This window comes from Pholis gunnellus (genome assembly GCF_910591455.1).
Source record: "Pholis gunnellus genome assembly, chromosome: 4".
Taxonomy (NCBI): domain Eukaryota; kingdom Metazoa; phylum Chordata; class Actinopteri; order Perciformes; family Pholidae; genus Pholis; species Pholis gunnellus.
Genome location: NC_136530.1, coordinates 4,307,350 through 4,327,056, shown reverse-complemented (window position 1 = coordinate 4,327,056; position 19,707 = coordinate 4,307,350). Strand labels below are relative to the sequence as shown.

Genomic DNA, 19,707 nt, shown 5'->3' with positions numbered 1-19,707 from the left:
TTTTTACATTTCCAACACAGACTCTCTTTAATTAGATTCATTTTATTGAGTCTTCCCTTCTGAATCCTCTCCCGTTTCTTTATCAAATGCCCAAATACACATCTCATCTCACTAAGATGCTTTATTAAAAAACAGTTGTAGGTTGAACTCTATTGTTTTTTCTTCTTGATGGAAGTGAACTTTACTTTTGACAATTTAAGACCGCTGGACGATGAAATGAGAAAAGTAGAATAAAATGGAATATAAAGCTATAATAACAGTAATATTAGTGACTTAGTAGTTAGTTAAAATTAGTTAGATAAAAGGAAATGGAATAGAATTAAATAAATGATGGAATAACAAAAGAGTGAAATATACATCTTGAATAAATAAGATATGTGATATATAAAAATGTTGCAACCCAAACACAATAAAATAGGTCAATGAAATAATGCAAAAATCTCTATATCATATATATATATATATATATATATATAATAGAAACATAGATATATATATTTAAAATATATAGGTGGCCCCTGCATATTTACCGTACTTTGCACAGGACTCCTTTGTTTTCAAACCTCTAATTAATGTATCAGTTGTTGCTCACATGGGGCATATTCTTAAATGTGCATGTAATCACATGCCACAGCTCATTATTGCCCTGGGGCCCCTCGTCTGAGTTAATGTGGCCCCGTCTGCATTCACACGTCCCTACTCTCACGTTAAATATTTATTCTTTTATTTCATGCTTTCAGATTTCATTGCTCCTCTGGTGGTCAGAGGGGATAATTATATATAAACACAGATATTTGTTTTTGTCAGTCCACTCAAGAGATGAGACCAACACGTAACCAATGCTGAATACTTACTGTTTAAATCCCACTGAATTCATAGCATTTAAAGATTTTACTTTTAAAAACATCTGTGGATGTCATATAAATGTATAAGCTGTAAACATCTGAAAAGGTCTTTAAAAGGTGAAAGATAAATTGAACTTTTCTTTATCCATGATAGCCCCATTGAGATTTAACATCTCTTCTATAAGGAGTCCTGCACGGCAGCATAAGAGGTTCAAGGATTCAAGCATAATAAAAAAGTTAAAAACAACATAAAAATGTCACGTAAACGAGACAAGAACCGTCTTTTTACACACAGCAACTTGCATCAACCAATGAATTAGCATTGAGATTCAGAAACGGGACAGATTATGTTCAAATAGTCCTTAATCCTGTTTTCAAGATCTTCCATGTTAATAAAATAATCTAATTTAAAATGAATATGTTGCTCACACCAAGATGAGGGTGCAAACACTTCAATACTCATTATTAATTCATTTCTCTCCACCTTACAAATGTATTAACATCTATCTCCCCAGTTTTCTTTTATTTGATTAATTTTGATGTCTGCAGCAGGTGCACGCGGAGGCGGAAGGACATCATGAAAAGCTTCAGGTCACATGTTGGAAACACACACGTGTGTGAAGGATGAACTGATGACTGTGACTCTGAACAAAGCAGCGGTTGTTTGTTTGTGTTTGGTTTTGCGTCAGGACGCAGTTACATCTCCTTCCAAGTTAGTTTTGAATTAATGAGATAGTTTAAAGTTCTGGAATACAGTTTCTTGAGTGTAATTTAAACGCAATTAATCGTCCAGAAAACCCCACAGTTTAAAAGTTGTATTTAATCACCCGCGTATCCCTCCACCTCCTCCTCCTCCCCCTCCTCCGTTGAGGGAAACTAAACGCACGCGCGCAAAGCGGATGCAGGGTGCGCACGCGGCGAGCTGTCTGTCTCTCTGCCAGTGAGTCTGCGCGGCTCGATGTGCGACAACAGCAGCAGCAGCAGCAGCAACAACAGGAGGAAGACAGACGGACACTTAGCGTGGCTGCACGTTGGCGCGTATGGCACCGAGGACGGTCCGCTGAGCGCGAGCAGCGGCGACAGAGCGCACAAGTGGCGAATCGGGGGGTGGGTGGGGGGGCTGCGCGTAAAACTCAAAGAAGTCGGGATGGACGGCAAAGGTACGCTGAAGATGTTCGCCAGGAAGAAACGGGAACTGATCAAGACGCCCTCCATCTCGAAGAAGAGCCGAGCAGGAAGCCCCGGGCCGCAGAGCAGCGCCCCGTCTGTGAGTATAGCGCATCACTTTTGGTTTCCGTGTGCGTGTGTGTGTCAGTGTCAGTGTCAGTCAGATGACCTTCAGCAGGAGGGGACAGGCTGCAGAGAGGGCTCCGGACAAGGGGTGATGGATACCAACTATAAGTTATAGATATAAGTTTGGTTTAGTTTTTGTGATAACTGTGTGAAACAAACTTTATGCAGAGTTCAGATGTGAGTGTACGCTGACTCATCTGTTCTCATACCTGCAGTGTCACTTTCAAGAGGGGGCCTTCTAGTTTGCCTTTAGTTAGAATGGGGACTAAGCTGTAAGAGGGGGGCGTTAGCATGCTGAAACGTGGGGGCAGAAGAAGCTACACTTACTCCTTCAGTCAGAGAGTTAAGAAAGCTGAGGCCAAGGACAAGCTGGACATACTGCCCGACAAGCACAACGTATGGCTTAAGCAGGTATGTCTCGAGTGTGTATGCATGTAGCCATTTTGTGTTTGTGCGTTGCCAGAGAATCACTTGTCAGGCCCTGAACTGTACCCATTTACGTCCACTATAAGTGGCAGATAAGATGCACTTATTCTGTGACTTTTTATTTACTGTTTGAAGGTAACTTCGCTGCAAAAAATATCACTTTTCTTCATCCAAACAGTAGAAAATGACATTTCTATGCTCTGCTCTGTCTGCCACACCCGACAGCGGCTCGGAGTCAGGAAGTGTTGCATAACGTAACGCAGGATCTTGTGAAAGCCTCCACATGTGTGTTTACCAACAACAAGTGCTGCTGTGTTTGAGTCCACAGAAGGAAAGGGGACGCGTGAACACCGGGCGCCCTCACGCCGTCAGGGTTGAGCTGTGAAACTCGTGTGATCATCTTGACTTTTCTTTTTTCTTTTGTTTGTCTTCTCGCTCCTGTGCGTCTCTCAGCTGTCCATCCTGCAGGAGAAGCCTCGGAACGATGCAGGCGATGCATGCCTCTCCTCTTCGCCCTGGTCCTCTTCCTCCTCCTCTTCAACTCTCACCCCAACGTCCGCCGGGGCGCAGGACCCCTCCCTGTCCTGCCCCAGCACCCCCAGCGTCCAGCACGGCAAGCTGGCGGCGATGCAAGGGGTGGGCTGCCCGTCACCTGTGGCCACCCTGAGGAGGCCGACGGCGCTGAGCCGACACGCCAGCGCTGCAGGTCTGGTTCGAAGCATCATGAATCATGCAGAATTATTTTGGCGCTGTAAAATGTTTGTTGTTTTTGCCTGCTTTTAAATGCAACGGTTGTTCTGTGTGTCGTCTCAGGTTTCCCGCTCCAGTCGTGGGTGTTCACTAAAGGCCAGAGCAAAGGGGCCTTGACCCCGACGACCCCGACGACCCCGTCTGACGGTCCAGAGAGCACCGCCATCGAGGTGGAGGACATCCCGGCCCTGCTGAGGGACGTGGCGCGCTTCGCAGAGGCTGTGGAGAAGCTGAAGGACGTCGTGATGGCTGAAGGTAAACGGGATGACGTTTTTAAGGGGAGGCTGAAAATGTGCTTTCATGCTCTGGTACAGTTTGAGATTTAGGGCTGTTTAGCCTTCATAACATGTCAAGTGGAGCAAAAACATCAAAAATACACATTTAGGTGTTTATTTTACTACTTTGTCTGTAGATTTCTCCTAAATTCACCAAAAGTTACCATTAGATAATGCCTCATTTGTATATTTAAACATAAAATTTCAAAATATATTAATTTTGGTAATCAACTAGGGAAGTTTCACGAGGCTATTTGTTCATTGAAATGTTACTTTATTCCCCTGTAGTGTCTCTTAAAAGCTTTCAGCAGTCATTGACCTCACGTTTGATTCAGAAGGTCTCAAATATTTACCATCAATATGAGTTTGGCTCCTGTCTGTCTTGTCAGCTGGTACATTTTTGCCAAAAGGCACAGAAACGAGTTTGATTGGTTGTTTTGGGTTCGAGTCACATGCTCTGTGCTGCGAACACAAAACTAAAGAAATGAAAAAGGCTTGTTTTCACCACCGTGAAGACAAAACCTCGTTGACCCTCATGGTTTTAAAATGCCAAAAGGCAATCGGATCAGAAGTGGACCGCGCTAAATAAAAGTGTAAACTGTAGACGCGTTGTGATCCGATCACTCACACCACTGAGGTGGTCAGGGAGGCGTTTGACAACGTATCATGTGTCCCCGATTTGTTCCTCCTTTTTTCTCCATTTGGTTCTCAAATCAGTTTAACTGGCTTTGTCCACGACATCTGGAAATTTAGAAAAGTCCGTAGAGATTTATTACGAGTGCTTCAAACATCTTCTGCGATTTGGTTCGCTTGGCACACACGCCGACGAACCAACGGTCTGTGTCGTTGTCATTTCTTCTTCTTTTAATTTCCGGCAGGCTTGGTACAGGAAGTGCATCGCTGCCTCACGGCGGCTAAAATAAAAAACAACCCAAAACGTTGCATTTAGTCTTTGCCATCAGAGAGTGATGGACGTGATTATTTGCATAAAGAGCGGCGGAGTGAGATTTGGTCACAAGTGGTCACTGGAGACTCATTCTGACGCCAGGTGTGAACTGACGTACTCTGAGCCGTCCGCTCCAGGTGTGAACAGGGCGACTGTGTTGTGTGTTGTGTACATGTGAGTTTAGATGGAACAATACAGTTTGGCCTCTTCCCCTTTTTGTGTTTCAAGCTCCAGGCCCTTTTGACACACGCACAAAGAGGACATGAGGTGTCCACAAAAGGTTTTTGGCAATGTTGCTTCAGTTGTGTTCACCGACATGTGTGCGTACTGTGTGGGGGAGGAGGAGGGAGAACAAGGGAGGAGCCACCTTGCACAAGCAAGTGAACAAGTTCCTGTGAGCGTCCTCTCTCCAAGTGTAGGGCTGCGTTTCCGCTGCGCCCACAGACTCAACCGCACTCTTGTCTCCAGCAGGAAGCCGGCTTCTTGTTTACTGCAGCCTCACACACACACTCGCACAGGTTTAAAACTGGCGAAACGTCTAAACCTTTCCTCCTTGGAGTTAAATGCAACCACCCCGGAGTCGACTCCACCTGCTGAAACAAACTAGAAAGTTGTTTTTCACGTCTGAGGTTGACGTCATTATGGTTGGGGAAGGGTTCTGTGGTTCAAATGAAACTGAACGAGTTTTTGTTTGCGCGTCCTTCTGTCTGCCGTTATCTGGCTCTGTTCCGTCTTGTTCTCCACCCAGAGAGCGCTTTCTAAACAGGAAGCCATGATGGATGGCCTCCGACAGAAGGGCCTCGTCCACATTTCCTCCTGCGATAGGCTGGCTGCGTCCCCGTGACGTGACCCCTCCTCTTCGCCCTTTTAATCAGCAGCACAATCAGAGTTTTGGCCTCGTGTCCTCCCGTCTGTGATCCAACGTGCCACTTAATCTGGAGCGGCATGCTAGCTCTCGCTTATTTTATTTCTTTTAACATCAACCGAGGCGAGAGTAAAGTGATTTTGTTTTTCGTGAGCCGCAGAAAGCAGATGTTGTGCACCATAATTAGTTTCTAATCTTGCACAACAATAGAGATGACCACATCCCTCTCCGGCGTGATGTTCAGGTCACTGTGTTCTTATTGTCTCTGCTGCAGCTCAGACACTCTGACACACTTGTTGTGGGAGGACGGGAGGATCGGCTGCCCTCTGGCCGAGCTGCCTCCATTCTAGAAAGAAAAAAAAAAAAAAGGGTTCACAGAAGAGTATGAGGTTGCAACATTAGACAGAAAACAAAGTTGTGTGTGTGTGTGTGTGTGTGTGTGTGTGTGTGTGTGTGTGTGTGTGTGTGTGTGTGTGTGTGTGTGTGTGTGTGTTGGGAGGAAATGAGGATGCAGGCCTCAAATGTGTCACTAGTGACATCAAAGCAGAGGAGCTTTGACCTGTCTGGACCTGTTATCACTGACCTTACTGTTTGTGCTCAGTGTCCGTCTCCATCCGCTACGCAGAAACGATTGAAACACTGACTTAAAGGAACACTCGTCGACATTTATTTGCTTTTCTTGCAGCGAGTAAAGATGAGAAGATCGATGCCGGTCTCATATTTGTGTGGTGAATATAAAGCCGGTAGCCTCTTAGCTTAGCATAAAGACTGGAAACGAGGGGGACACAGCTAGCCTGGCTCTGTCTAAAGGTAACCTTTATTCTGTGAACTCTACCAGCATAGTGTCACAAAATAGGTTTCAAGATTAGTAATGCTCTTTATCCTAAATCCCTACCCTACCTATGTTATGTAACTAAAAAACCCCCGGACCCCCCTCTAGGGTTGAGCTGAGCCCCCGACTGCTTACAAGCAGTGGTGGACTCAGCCTGTCTGAGGGGCCAAAGAAATCAGCATGCACGTTTTCTACCATGTATTGCAGCTTATATGGCACTGCATGTCACATTCTGTCACATTGGCACCCAATTTAAAGTGTAAATGCCTCCTAGTTTATGCGATAAAGCCGGGATGTGGTCTTTTACAGCCCGTTGAGATATCACTGCGTTACTGTTGTTGCTCCTCTCACGGTCTCCAAACACACCTTTTCTCCTTCGTCCCTCTCGTCCAGGTAAGAAGGAGAGTCAGCGGCCCGTGGCTCACGAGTGCCTGGGGGAGGTCCTGCGGGTGCTGCGTCAGGTCATCAACACCTACCCTCTGCTCAACACCGTGGAGATCCTCACTGCTGCCGGCAAGCTCATATCCAAAGTCAAAGGTGAGTCAGGATTCGCTCTCTGAATCCTCACAACCATCAGACCCGCCTTATTTGGCATTATTACTTTGCCGGGTTGATGCTTTAGGCTCTGATAACTTTATGGCTGAGTAAAGTCTTCGGTCTATTTTTATGTAATTAGGAGTGTTAAATAAAAGACAAGTTCACATTTGACTGCTTCCCTCCTGTAGTGTTTTTATGCATGTTAATGCCCTTATTCATTTTTTTACTGTAACTCTGATTATTTTGCATGCTTTATGTTTGTTTATTTACTTATTTTCCCTGCATAGTTAAAGTTGTATACTGAATGTTATCATGGGAAGGGGGGAATCTATCAGTCTAAACGGGTTCATACAGTGGATCGTCAAAAAAAAAAATATATAACAAAGGTCGAAGAATCTGCTTCAGCCATGAACTGAGGTTTAGTGAAAAAGCTGCTATTTAAAGTGCAACAATACTTACACATCTTCTCATTTTTTTTGACTGGTTTGCTGGGGATAACTTCTTTCATTCATCATATAGTTTGATGTGCAGGTGACTGAGTTCATTTGGTCAGACGTGTATTTCAAACCACAACTGAAACCTGAGCGCATGCATGGTTGTGATTTTTCAGGTTTCCACTATGAAGCTTGTAACGAGGCGGATAAAAACGACTTTGAGAAGGCAATTGAAACCATTGCAGTTGCTTTTAGCAGCAAGTGAGTATCTGATGCACCTTCACACAACATGTCTGACGATCAAATTACAACCTTTTTAATCCTTAAGTGGTATGACATAGTTATTGTCCCTTCAATGACTAAGGAAGTGTTTCTAACCTCGGACAGAAGGTGTGTGTGTGTGTGTGTGTGTGTGTGTGTGTGTGTGTGTGTGTGTGTGTGTGTGTGTGTGTGTGTGTGTGGGGGTGGGGGTGGGGGTGGGGGTCCGTTGTTGGGAATTTGGAGTGAAAACTGCAGCGATGGTGACACATTTGCATGAGGCTGAGCCGAAAACAGGAAGTGGTTCTTTTTTCTTCTACCGTATGACACAAAACCAAAACTAGAAATTGCTGTTGACTACCAGGCAGATCGCTGCAGACGGAGGAGATAACAAGTCACTAGACTGTTCCTCTAGAGGAATCGAGACCAAACGCATTAAACGTGGCAACTATGAAAGCGTAAAATCAGTTTTTTTACGTTTTCAGTCTTTAAAAAATAATAATATGATAAATAAAAGTGAACCCAGAGTAGAGAAATGTGTCAGTTTTATTGTGTGTAGTTGGAGCGCATTGCACCAACAGTTATCACATGTTAGTCTGTGCCATTTCAGGGTTCAGACATCTGTCACAGAGCTTCAGGAGGAAGTGAGCTGGCAGAGACGGTTGAAATCTGCCTGATGTGTCTGTTTCCTCATTCTCTCCTCCTCTCTTCCTCTGTTCGACTCATTTTCATGTCATGAACAGAAAAACACCAAGATGGAGACGCCACTTTTGTTGTTGTTTAGTCTAAATAATTAAATGAAAGATGTCAAAGGGATTTGGAGTGGATGAGGGATCTGTTAGGTTTCATTTATTTCTGCACCAAACTACTACATCTAAAAGTTGCTCTCATTTTAATTCAGCTCTATTGTACATGTTTTTTACAAGTTTCTTTTCATATTTTTATTGTAAATTTCTTCTGTATTTGTTACTTCTTACTTGGCAATAAACAGGATTCTGATTCTGAAAGAAAATGAGTTCTTTGACATAAAGAATGAACGTTGGCGAGTAAGACCATCCCAGGTAGAGGAAAGTAACTCAAATTGAACATATTCGATCACTTCCCTCCTCCAGTACATGTGTACCTGTGGAGACTTTCCATGAGGGCCCCTTCCTCTTTTTTTTCTAATCTAATTTTTCACACACAAAGGGATGATTATTGCTGCCTCGTTCTTTTCCACCGTGACCTCTCCTCACATCCAGATTATATTTACGTCTCTGATGTTGCCCAATGTAAAGCTGTCTGTGTTGTTTCTCCTCAGTGTGTCTGAGCTGCTGATGGGAGAGGTGGACAGCAGCACGTTGCTCTCCCTGCTGCCCACTGAGAAGAGCAGGGTGAGTTTAATACAGAGCTACTTCATACACACACAAATATAATGGGAATAATCTTATACATTTTATTATCAAGCAAAGTGTCCTGCACTTTGTCCTTACTGCAGGTTGAAGATAAAGATTTAGGTTTTACAGGATAAAAACATGTAAAACCTAAAGGTTGTAGCCCGTCCCCACTTTATAGAACGGTACACTTCACCAAGAAATATAATTATTAGAATCCATCAGAAGTCTATGTACAATTTAGACATAAAATATGTGTTTTTCTTCGGAAATGCACATTTTAGTCATGTCATCAGTTGTTCACCTAGTCCCATCACCCTGACCCCCCACCCCCTAAACATTTGGGGTATTCCACATGTTACGTGATCAACAGGAAGTAGAATGATTGAGTCTCCGGAAGACCAACATTGTCAGTGCGTTCCGATACTAATACCACCATACTATTTAGTATGCAAGACAAATATTTAGCGTGTCAGATGCAGTATGACGTGCAGTAATACCAGGATGTCCTACTGCATCTGCTCGCATTTTGCAATACGTTTTTCTTGCTATTCTTACCCACAATCCTCTGCGCAGCAGATATACTATATGGAGTTCACGGTGCAATGTTTTGTCGAGGTAGTAAGTCCCAATTGTATTTCTATTACTGCATGCAGCAGTGCGTACTTTGTCAGAGCAGCTTCAGTGTGGACGAAAAGTATTTAAAGGTTTTCTCAACCTGTCATACATACTGAAAGAAAGCGGTGTCAATCTCAACGTACAGCTGGGAAAAAAGATTAGAATGTGCATGTGGCACCAATTCGGCAGAAAGAACTACCACTGTCTGTACGTAAGGTGATTTCCACTCCCAACTTTCCACTTGATGGTGTAAAAGAAATCAAAAAACATCCCTCCGTGGATGACGAGCCCTGATGCGTGTCTGTCAGTAATGACTCATCTTTGTGCCGTGTAGTCGATGGAGAACTTGTACGCTGCAGCGGGACAGGGAGCAGACGGGGGACAGTTCAGGAGCGACCTGCAGGACATGGGTAGGCCGATCAGCTGCTCCTCCTCTCACACGTCTCTCAGTCCCTCGTGACTGATATCTGTGACACTTCTACACCTCTGTCCCTCCAGTCACTTCCCCTTTTTGTTTAAAATTTTTTTTAAAAAAAGCTACTGTTTCATGCTGTTTTTGCATGTTTGTGTTGTACCCTGTTATGAGTTTACAGTAGGAAGTGGTTATCCAACCTTTATTCGGTTCATGAAAACGTTCACATGTTGTTCCACACACACTGTGTCTGGGAGGTCTCCCCCTGCTGACGTAAAGACTGTGGTACACCGATGTGTTTCACAGCAGGAGGGCCAGCTCAGCTGCAGAAACCCACTTTTATGACATCAAATCTAAGAAAAATGTTTCCAACAGTATTTGAAAATTCCAGTTTTGATCACAGTGGCGACAAGTCGTCTTCGCCAAAATACAACACATAGCTCTGAATCTTCGCACTTCGACTGCAGACTTTCTTTTTTTTTTCTCCCTCCCACAAATGCTAATCATCCAAAACAGTTGAATGTTGTCGCAGCAGCAGGCTGTGCTTGTTCCTGTGCAGTGACCTGTGTTTGTGTGTCGATGCGTAGGCAGAGCCGAGGAAGTGGACGTGATCCTCCAGAACAGCGAGGGAGGGGTGGACTCCGCTCTGCTCTACGCCAAAACCATTTCCAAGTACATGAAGGACCTGATGAGCTACGTGGAGAAGAGGACCTCGCTGGGTGAGTGGGAGTGTCGGAGGCTCAGTTTATTATGGGACGTCATATCCTTTGATGCAATTTGATATTCGGTTATGTGACAGAAGATGAGAATAGCACAGGTTGGAGCTTCAGCAAATTGTGATTGTTTGTAATTTTCTTGACATGTTTTAAGATAAATTATTAATTATAATGATGATTGTGATTCTAATGATAAAACAGTGATGTAAGATAATAGCTGCTGCAGGTGTGACGTATTTTTGTCGGCCAACCCGGAAGCTAGCATCGCACTGGTTTCCTCGACAAAAAGCTTTTTCCATTGGATTTTGAAATATTGCAGAAAATAAACTGTGGCAAAGCAAAATAATCTTCACAAATGTTCTGATTTTGGGACTCACCCCTTCAGCACTCTATAGTTGTATCTGTAGTATATGAACCACTGAAGAAAAGCTCTGCTAACACAGTGTACTCTTTTCTTCTATTTGACCAGAGACTGAGTTTTCCAAAGGCCTCCAGAGATTGTACCAGTCCTGCAAACACAGCATAACACACGTAAACCTCCATTTATTCCACCTCTGACTATCTCTCTAGTTATCTGTGATATCGAATGTTAACAACTTAAAGCGATGCGGCATTTCGTCTCTCTGTTTGTGTCTGATATCAAACCTTCTCTTTCCGTGTTGGTCTTGGCTCCTTCCAGCCCCAGATGCCCCTCTTCTCCATCTACTCTGTGGCTCTGGATCAGGACCAGGAGCAGAGTGTGGGTCTGCAGCAGGCCAACACCACCCTGCACACCCAGACCTTCATCCAGGTAAACTTAACCAAAGTTTGTTGCAACGTGAACAACTTCTGTTAGTCGTGTGTGTGTGACAGTCACTCATGCATGCTCATGCTCTTCATCCACATGGTGTCGATCTGTGTTTGTCTGTGCAGCCGCTGATGCAGCGTAAGCAGGAGCATGAAAAGAGACGGAAGGAGATCAAGGAGCACTGGATTCGAGCCAAGAGAAAACTGGTACGACTTCGTACTTTGTACACGTGAGCAAGCGTTTGCAGTGAGACTGTTTTTATTCATCTCAAAGTAGCAATAAGGAATTATCAGGGCCAACAATGACTTGCCTTTCAGATGGAGTGTGAGGTGAACCTGCGGAAAGCCAAGCAAGTCTACATGGTCCGCTGCGAGGAGTACGATAAGGCCAAAACAGCAGCCTGCCGAGCTGAGGAGGAGGGAGGAGGATCTACAGCCAAGTCTGTGGAGAAGAAGAAAAGAGTGGAGGAAGAGGCTCGCAACAAGGTTCTTAGCAATGACTTTATTTTATCACTATGTCTGTTGTTTCAGAGCTTTATCACTGTGAAGTAAAACAAACAAAAAAAGATTTACATATCCAGAGCTAGATGTTGTTTTTCAAAGTGGTTATGTTTAAAATGTTTAATCTGGCTGCCACAGAAAAACAAACACTGGTAGTAAATTGCAAATTAAAAAAATGTTATGTGTGCGTTTGTGTGTGCAGTCAGACGAGGCGGAGGCCACCTACCGGACTTGTATAGCTGATGCCACCACTCAGCAGCTGGAGCTGGAGCACACAAAGGTCACAGTGCTGAGACAACTGCAGGACGTCATCAAACAGAGCGACCAGACCCTCCGCTCGGTCAGAACACACACACACTCACTCACTCACTCACTCACTCACTCACTCACTCACTCACTCACTCACTCACTCACTCACTCACTCACTCACTCACTCACTCACTCACTCACTCACTCACTCACACTCTCTCTCTCCTGGTGTCAGCTTCTTACCTGTTTTTTTTTTTTTTACACGTGCCTGTATTGCTCCGTATTCTATACTCAAGTTAGAGTTAAAGCAGTGATCCAAGAAGACAAATAGAAACTCTGTCCTGATCCTTTTGGTTGTAACTCTTTCCTCCACCAGGCGACCATCTCGTACTACCAGCTCATGCACATGCAGACGGTAGCCTTGCCGGTCCACTACCAGACTCTGTGTGAGAACAGTAAGCTGTATGACCCAGGCCAGCAGTACGCGGCCCACGTGCGAGACCTGCAGCTGCCAGAGCAGCCGACTGTCCACTACACATTTGAGAACTACTGTCCCTCCAGCTCATCGTCGCAGTAAGATCAATTGCGACCTTTTTAAAGGGGTAGTCTTTGATGTTGGGTTGTATGAGGTCTATAGTCGGTGTATTACCTACAAAAAGATGGTGTTCTGCATGCCCACAGTTTGGAGAAACAGACAAGAGTACCAGCACAGCAGCAAAGCAATGTACTGCTGAGGACGGAGGCAGCAGAAACATTATATATTCTTTTTAAATCCGAATATTTTCAGCGCTTTACCATCAGACAGCTTTTTCCAGCGGCACCTGAAGCAGTTCTATCCAGCTGTCTTCAAAGCTACAAGACTCCATTAACAAAAACAGTTATTTTAACTTGCAGAACACGATGTTTCTGGTCTACCGTTAGTTTATGTTATTATGTAACTTTGTTGAATCCACACTGACCCTTTAAGACACACAATAACACAAATGTAATGATCGATGCATCGGCAGACCAGCAAGGAAGGTGCAGGATTTTGAATGAATGCAGCCTTCGTCCTGCTGTGGCGCGTCCGCTCTCTTTCTGATAAGTGATGATTGGGAGAGAATATTTTTGTCTCTGTTTTAGTAAATTGTTGGATATTATACCTCCTTAAAAAAAAAACATGTTGCTGTATATTCTCATACGCTTTTTTGATGACGGTTAGATGAGAAGACATGAACATAAAGCTGTAGCCAGTTAGCTTAGCACAACAACTGGAAACCCTTTTTAGCCTACAGACGAGAGAGTTGTATTAATCGTCTCATCTAACTCTCAGCTAGAAAGAAACGTGTATTTACCAAAAATAATTAAAAAAAATAATTAAAACAAGTTGCCCTCTAATTCCACATCGCAGCCACGGCCACAGACTGAGGAACGACAGTTTCAACACAGAGCAGACGAGCCAGACAGAAGCAGCATCTGGAGACAACAGAGACACAGAGGCTCACCGCAAGAGTAAGTGATGCCTGCTGCTGGAGATGTTACAGCAACTCCTGTTGATGAGTTCTTGGTTCATTGCATTCCGTATTTAAAAAGTAAGCCTTTGAAAGAAAACGCTGTTAAGAAAGTGATTTTTAAGTCTTGTCCCTTTGTCATCCCCAGAGCAGGGCCACAAGTCGTGGGGTTCAACAGTGAGCGATGACAGCGTTGGCCTAGAGTCTCCTACTGCCAGCACAAGTGAGTGAAAGCCGAGGGTTGTTGAAACGGATTCACAAGAACGTGCACCAGAATATCTCATTCATAAATGACCATATCAAAGATTTAGTTGGTTTGTTTTCCCAACTGAAAGGCGCGCAGTATGTGCGATCGTCTTTATTCATATGTGAGTGTTTTTAATCTAGGTGACATCAGTAAAATTGTTCGCACGTTGTCCACTGGAACAATGTCGTCCAATGAGGACGCAGATGAGAAAGACGGGAATGTGACCTCATTTGAAGCTTCAAGTAAGATTTACAGATTGTAATTACTGTTTGATGTGACATTTAAATAACATGACTAGACTGAGAGAAGAGTAATGAAGATGATGCGTCTCAAGTGGTTTTTTTTCCTAATTTGCTGGCTGTGAGTTTCCTGTATGATGTGGGTCTCTGTCTTCAGACATGAACGGCATGGATCCCGATGTGGTGGTGTCCACCAGACCTTTCCGTAACATCGGCCTGTCCAAAGCGGCGCATACCCACCGACTGAGGAAGCTACGGACTCCTTCCAAGTGCCGCGAATGCGACAGCTACGTTTACTTCCAGGGGGCCGAGTGCGAGGAGGTGAGTCTCCCTTCATCTGGTGTCCGACTCCGGGATACGAACACGCAGCTCTCAAAGCACCTCACTGATTGTTCGTGAGGTCAACGCGTTCTTCTCCGTCCTCGCAGTGTTTCCTGGCGTGTCACAAGCGCTGCCTGGAGACTCTGGCCATCCAGTGCGGCCACAAGAAGCTGCAGGGCCGTCTGCAGCTGTTCGGCAGGGACTTCTTTCAGGTGGCCGGCGACGCCAGTGACGGCATCCCCTTCATCATCACCAAGTGCATCTCCGAGATAGAGAGACGAGCGCTCAAGATGAAGGTGAGAAAGTGAATTTTGTTTTTGTTTTACGAGTGAGCACTGCTGGACATCTTGGAATACTTTTCCCCAGGGTCTATTTTAAACTGTCCGCTTCCTCCTTGCAGGGCATCTACCGGGTGAACGGGGTGAAGACGCGTGTGGAGAAGCTGTGTCAGGCCTTTGAGAACGGCAAGGAGCTGGTGGAGCTGTCCCAGTGTTCACCACATGACATCAGCAACGTCCTCAAGCTTTACCTCAGACAGGTGCACACGCAAGAGTAAAACGCAGTATGCTTAAAAGGTCCAGTGGAAAAACTGCCTTTTATTTTAGCTGAACAAAGCACTCTCACTGGACCTCTTTACTTATCTGGTTACATATAACGTCTGTAGTCATTTGCACGCCTCTCTTGCTCCTCCATACTTTAAAGAGTGTGTGTTCGTTCATAATTCAGCCCCTCTAACACTCCTTGTATCCTTCAAACCCCCCCCCCAGCTTCCAGAGCCCATCATGCTGTTCCGCCTGTACAACAGTCTGATGGGTTTGGCGAAGGAGAGTCTGCAGGGTGAAGCAGAGACACCAGAGGGAGAGGAGGCCGAGTCGAACAGTATCAACCCAGCGGGGGGGGGCAAGGGGCCGGAGCTGGTGGATCAGGGCCCCGACACCGACCCAGAGGTCCTGGTCCTGGTGGACAAGCTGAAGGAGCTTCTGAAGGAGTTGCCAAAGGCTAACATCGCTACGCTGCGCTACATAATCCGCCACCTCCGGAGGTCAGTAATTATAAAAAAAAAAGTTTAATTAGGAAGATAAAACTCCAGGCTTTTTTATTTATTCTTGATCCTTCCGCTCTCTTGGTGCCTCCAGGATTGCAGAGCTAGAAGAAGACAACAAGATGAGTCCCAGTAACCTGGGTATTGTGTTTGGTCCCTCCCTGATGCGCCCCCGTCCGACCGGGGCCACGATATCCCTGTCCTCTCTGGTTGATTACCCCCACCAGGCCCGCATCGTGGAGTCCCTCATTGTCTTCTACTCGTCCATCTTCCAGTCCAAAACCTCTCAGACCCACAAATCCTCTCGCACTGCTTCGCAGCAGGTATGGATGGGCACAGTTGTAAAAAAATTATATATCAAATGTTATTTTCCACTTTCACTGAATTGAAGTTTTTCAAACAGCTTCAGTCCTGATCGTTACTAAAATATATTCATTCATTTTTTAGAATTCTTAACACTTTAAATGCCAGTTTCTTTACATAAAAACAAGATGTAATAATTCATGTTAAATGCTAGGGTTTTTTACATACATCAGTCTGGGATATGTCAATGATTAGCAACATTGATTTTGATGCACCATGGATTTTTTTTATGCAATTTTATTTTTTGTGCACTTAGATTAAAAGAGAAACTCCCACTTGTTACTTTGTTACTTCCTAAAACGACAATAAAAATATTTATATTAATATTATTTTCTATTTTCACAGTTAATTTTTTTTAACCATAATCAGTTCTGATAACCAGTTTACTCTAACTTATTTAATATGGACATCACAGTAGCAATAGAATTATAACATTTAAGCACAAAGACCAGATGATTATTGTTTGTAACGAAACACTAATTAACAACACCTAAAGAGATACAGAATATATTTATAATGACATATCTTCATTCATTTTCAGAATTTCAACCCTTTAAATACCAGTTTGTTTACATAACGCCACTGTTGAAAAGAAAAAAACTTAGAATTATTTTCTGTATGCTGAAGAGAGAAGTCACAGTCTGGGTCATGTCAATGATTAGCAACATTGATTTTTGTTTACTGCGATGCCGCTAGTTGAAACCCTGAACAGCTGTTATAATATAATGCATGATTGTTTTTGCTGTACTGGCTGTGGGTAAAAAACTTTTTTTAATGGGTTTCAACAGGGACATTTTGGTCCTCGAGGGTCTGAGTGTCTCTATTTTGACGACACTGTTTATTAAATTTCCTCTTATCGGAGCGAAGATTGAACCGTCAAAATACAAAATAAGAAGTATGCCATTAACGCAGCCAAAATGATCCAAAAGTAAAAACAAATGTCCCTATTGTGATGCACAAGGGTTCATATTACAAGTTGAAACTGTGACCTTTTTAGTTTTTTGGACACTGAAATACGCCGCTGAGCCTCTTGGGGGTGTTGTCGGTCTTTTCATATGAAATTTGAAGGCAATAAATAAACGGGCATTAGATGTGACGACCTGATTCATGGTCCTGTGGATTTATGACGCCACAGCCAAATATTTGGTCATTTCTCATTTGCATTGTAGCTTTTCATTCGGATGAATGGGTCACTGTGTCACCAGAAAGGATACTAACCGTGTACTTTGCACCACCGTGTCTCAGTACAGCCTCCCACAGCAGCTAGTTACAAATAAAATATAGTCATAATAAAATAGAATTTAGTGTATTTTTTTTTTAGGGTGTAAGTTTGCTCGTAAAAAGATCTTAATATTTTTTTTGAATAAGATATTTACAGAAGAGAACTTGAACCCTTAGGAGTCATTTGGGAATTGTTGGTTCACCCCAGAGAAGTGGAAACCGGTTTTACTCCAACGAATGAAAGATGGTCTGACTGAGAAGCTGCCAATAATTTACAAGCATGAACAAAACCTGGTTTACCTGTTGCTGTCAGGAGGCAAGAGGCAAACAAATATAATAAACTAAAACATCAGCACATCCAGAGTTATGACCTACAGTCACGATTCATTGGAATACAGCTTTTCCCTCCTGATTTGCATGTTTTGATATACAGTCTGTCTTTCCTGATAACGATCTCTTCATTTCCCCCTCCTGGTTCAGGAAAGTATTGCAGATGACAAGATTGTGAGCTCTGCTGATGCAGAAGAGGATGGAGGCAGCGAGGAGCCAAATAAACCAGAATCTGACAAGATGGAGGAGGGATGTGGTACGTTTTTGTATTTTCTTTAATGAAACCTAGGTTTTATAATACTGTTGAAAATAATCTAATTTCCCCTCAAAGAGTGGAATTAAAAAAAAGTTCACTCATGTTCTTCTCGCTCCCATTGACTTCATGGTATTTAAAGGTATGCTATGAAGGATTTCACTAAAATAATGTAGAGACTCAATCACCTCTTATGACCCTCTGGAGGTGTGCGATGGTTTGTGTATCTGCACAGACGGGGAGCCAGACTGCGACCAAGTTTTGTTGCGTGTGTTAAAAGTTATCGTGGACACAATCATGCAAATGCATGATGATCATAAACAGAGGTGCCCTTCAGAAAGTGGGTGATGAACGTACCGGCGTAGAACTTTACAAAACCCTCCATTTAGCTGTTAACGTGCTCCGACAATGAAGCGCCCTGTAGCTGATTATTTACAAAAGTAAAATGAGGAGAGAGAGGAAGGAGGCTGATGGAGATGGAGAGGCAACGAGAGGTCCCAACTCAGACACCACTGATGACGACCGTGCAAGCGGGGTATGCAAAAGCATCGATTGCGTTACCAAAAAATAAAGATGCAACCAAATCATGTTCTAATGCAACCAAGCGAGAAGGTTTGTAGCGCTAAAAAGTTAGTCTGGAGCACTCTATTTCACTGTGTTCAGGGTTTTGTCACTGGTTGTGAAACCGCCCAAGCATGTGCAAGCACGCATCCCAGAGAAATCCATGACGATGGCGAAACACAGCGCCGGAAAAGATGCAAATATAGCGAGGTAAACGACAAGCGGAAGCTCTAAAACTTTTTCCAAAACGAGAGTGAATGTGGGGTTTGCTTTTACTGCAGGTGGTACACTGGGCTGTGTTCTGATAATCGGGTCAGGGGGAGCCTCTGTTGTTGTGGCGGAGGGGCACTAGAACAGTTTGTTGTTGTTTACAAACGGTGAGCGACAATTCCTGCACAGTATGCCTTTGAAAAGTAGACGTCCTACAAATGTATTGCTTCTAAAAAATTGAATTATCTGTAAGATTTGGCCTTAAAGTTTAACTGCAATAAAAACATCTTACCCCTGTGCAACCATTGGACTCTTTTATCTCCATTTAGGAAGTTCTTTGGGGTCTCTGGGGTCTAGTGAGCAGCTCCCCGACTCCGACTCGGAGCCTGACGATAGCGGCCAGAGGACTGTGCTCCACCCCAGCCTGGTGAAGCAGGAGAGCGAGGTGAGCGTGGACGACGACGACCAGCTGAGCTCCAGGGACAGTCTGGACCTGTCCAGCCAGTCTGCGACCCAAACCGACCCGGAACAGGATGCAGATCAGGGCCACGCTGCAGCGGAGCCCCCCGCGCTGCCGGACAGCGGGCCACCAGATGAAGACACAGTGGCAGAGCAGGACCTGAGCGCCTCTCTGGCCGAGCTCAACGTGAACCAGAACAACAACAACTACCCATTCTCCCCATTATTGAGCTTGTCGGGGTTTCCACTGACACGTCTGTGTCAAAAGAAACTACCCCTGACCAGAAACCGGGACAGTGAGCCTGAGTTTGTCTGATTTCATGATCAAAATCATTGTGCGTGTGTGTGAAGTCTGTTAGTTTGAGTTGAGTGACGGGATTATTGATCTGGTTTTTATTCATTAAAATCCAGCTAACCCTGCACCTGATGGGGCTATCGTGTTGTGTACGTCCAGATGTAATATTTTAATACATTTTCCAGCTGTACTGATCTATCCTGGCAGTGAAAACCTCTGCCTGCTTACTGCTGTTTGCAGTTTTGACTGAAATGATTAAATACATACTGCTGCAGAAATGCGTTTTTAAATGTTTTACTCGTTGCTGTTGCGAGCTTGAGGAAAGGTGGGTAGTAAGTCGCATTTAAATGTGCAGAATTTTGATGCAAATTAAAAGTGCTGCCGGTTTTATTCCAGCACTAAAAAGTTTAATAATACATTTAGCAGTCTCTTATAAATGTTGCCTGTATTGCCTTGTTATGGATGTTTGGTCTATTATAATAAAACTTTTATTTTAAAGTTTTGTTGTTCCATCTACAATCTTGTTTTGATTGTCTTTTATGTATTTTACATGTGAAATG

The 19,707-nt window shown here is 44.0% G+C and overlaps 1 protein-coding gene across 2 annotated transcripts; it reads left to right on the top strand.

Moving 5' to 3' along the window:
- Positions 1 to 1,803: 1,803 nt before the first annotated feature.
- arhgap45b (Rho GTPase activating protein 45b) lies at positions 1,804 to 19,649 on the top strand (the record flags this gene model as incomplete). Of its 2 annotated transcripts, none has more annotated exons than XM_079158560.1 (24): positions 1,804 to 2,112; positions 3,018 to 3,270; positions 3,378 to 3,569; positions 6,626 to 6,769; positions 7,380 to 7,464; positions 8,762 to 8,834; positions 9,787 to 9,862; positions 10,452 to 10,583; positions 11,050 to 11,111; positions 11,260 to 11,370; positions 11,493 to 11,573; positions 11,685 to 11,852; positions 12,070 to 12,207; positions 12,493 to 12,689; positions 13,507 to 13,607; positions 13,755 to 13,829; positions 13,994 to 14,095; positions 14,250 to 14,413; positions 14,521 to 14,709; positions 14,814 to 14,951; positions 15,181 to 15,455; positions 15,550 to 15,778; positions 17,520 to 17,625; positions 18,723 to 19,649. In XM_079158560.1, 24 exons carry the CDS (start codon positions 1,804 to 1,806, stop codon positions 19,166 to 19,168), a joined length of 3,846 nt encoding a protein of 1,281 aa, XP_079014686.1. In that variant the 3' UTR covers positions 19,169 to 19,649. The 2 variants fall into 2 exon arrangements, with proteins under 2 accessions (XP_079014686.1, XP_079014687.1); XM_079158561.1 differs by lacking the exon at positions 1,804 to 2,112 and adding an exon at positions 2,348 to 2,549.
- Positions 19,650 to 19,707: the final 58 nt, after the last annotated feature.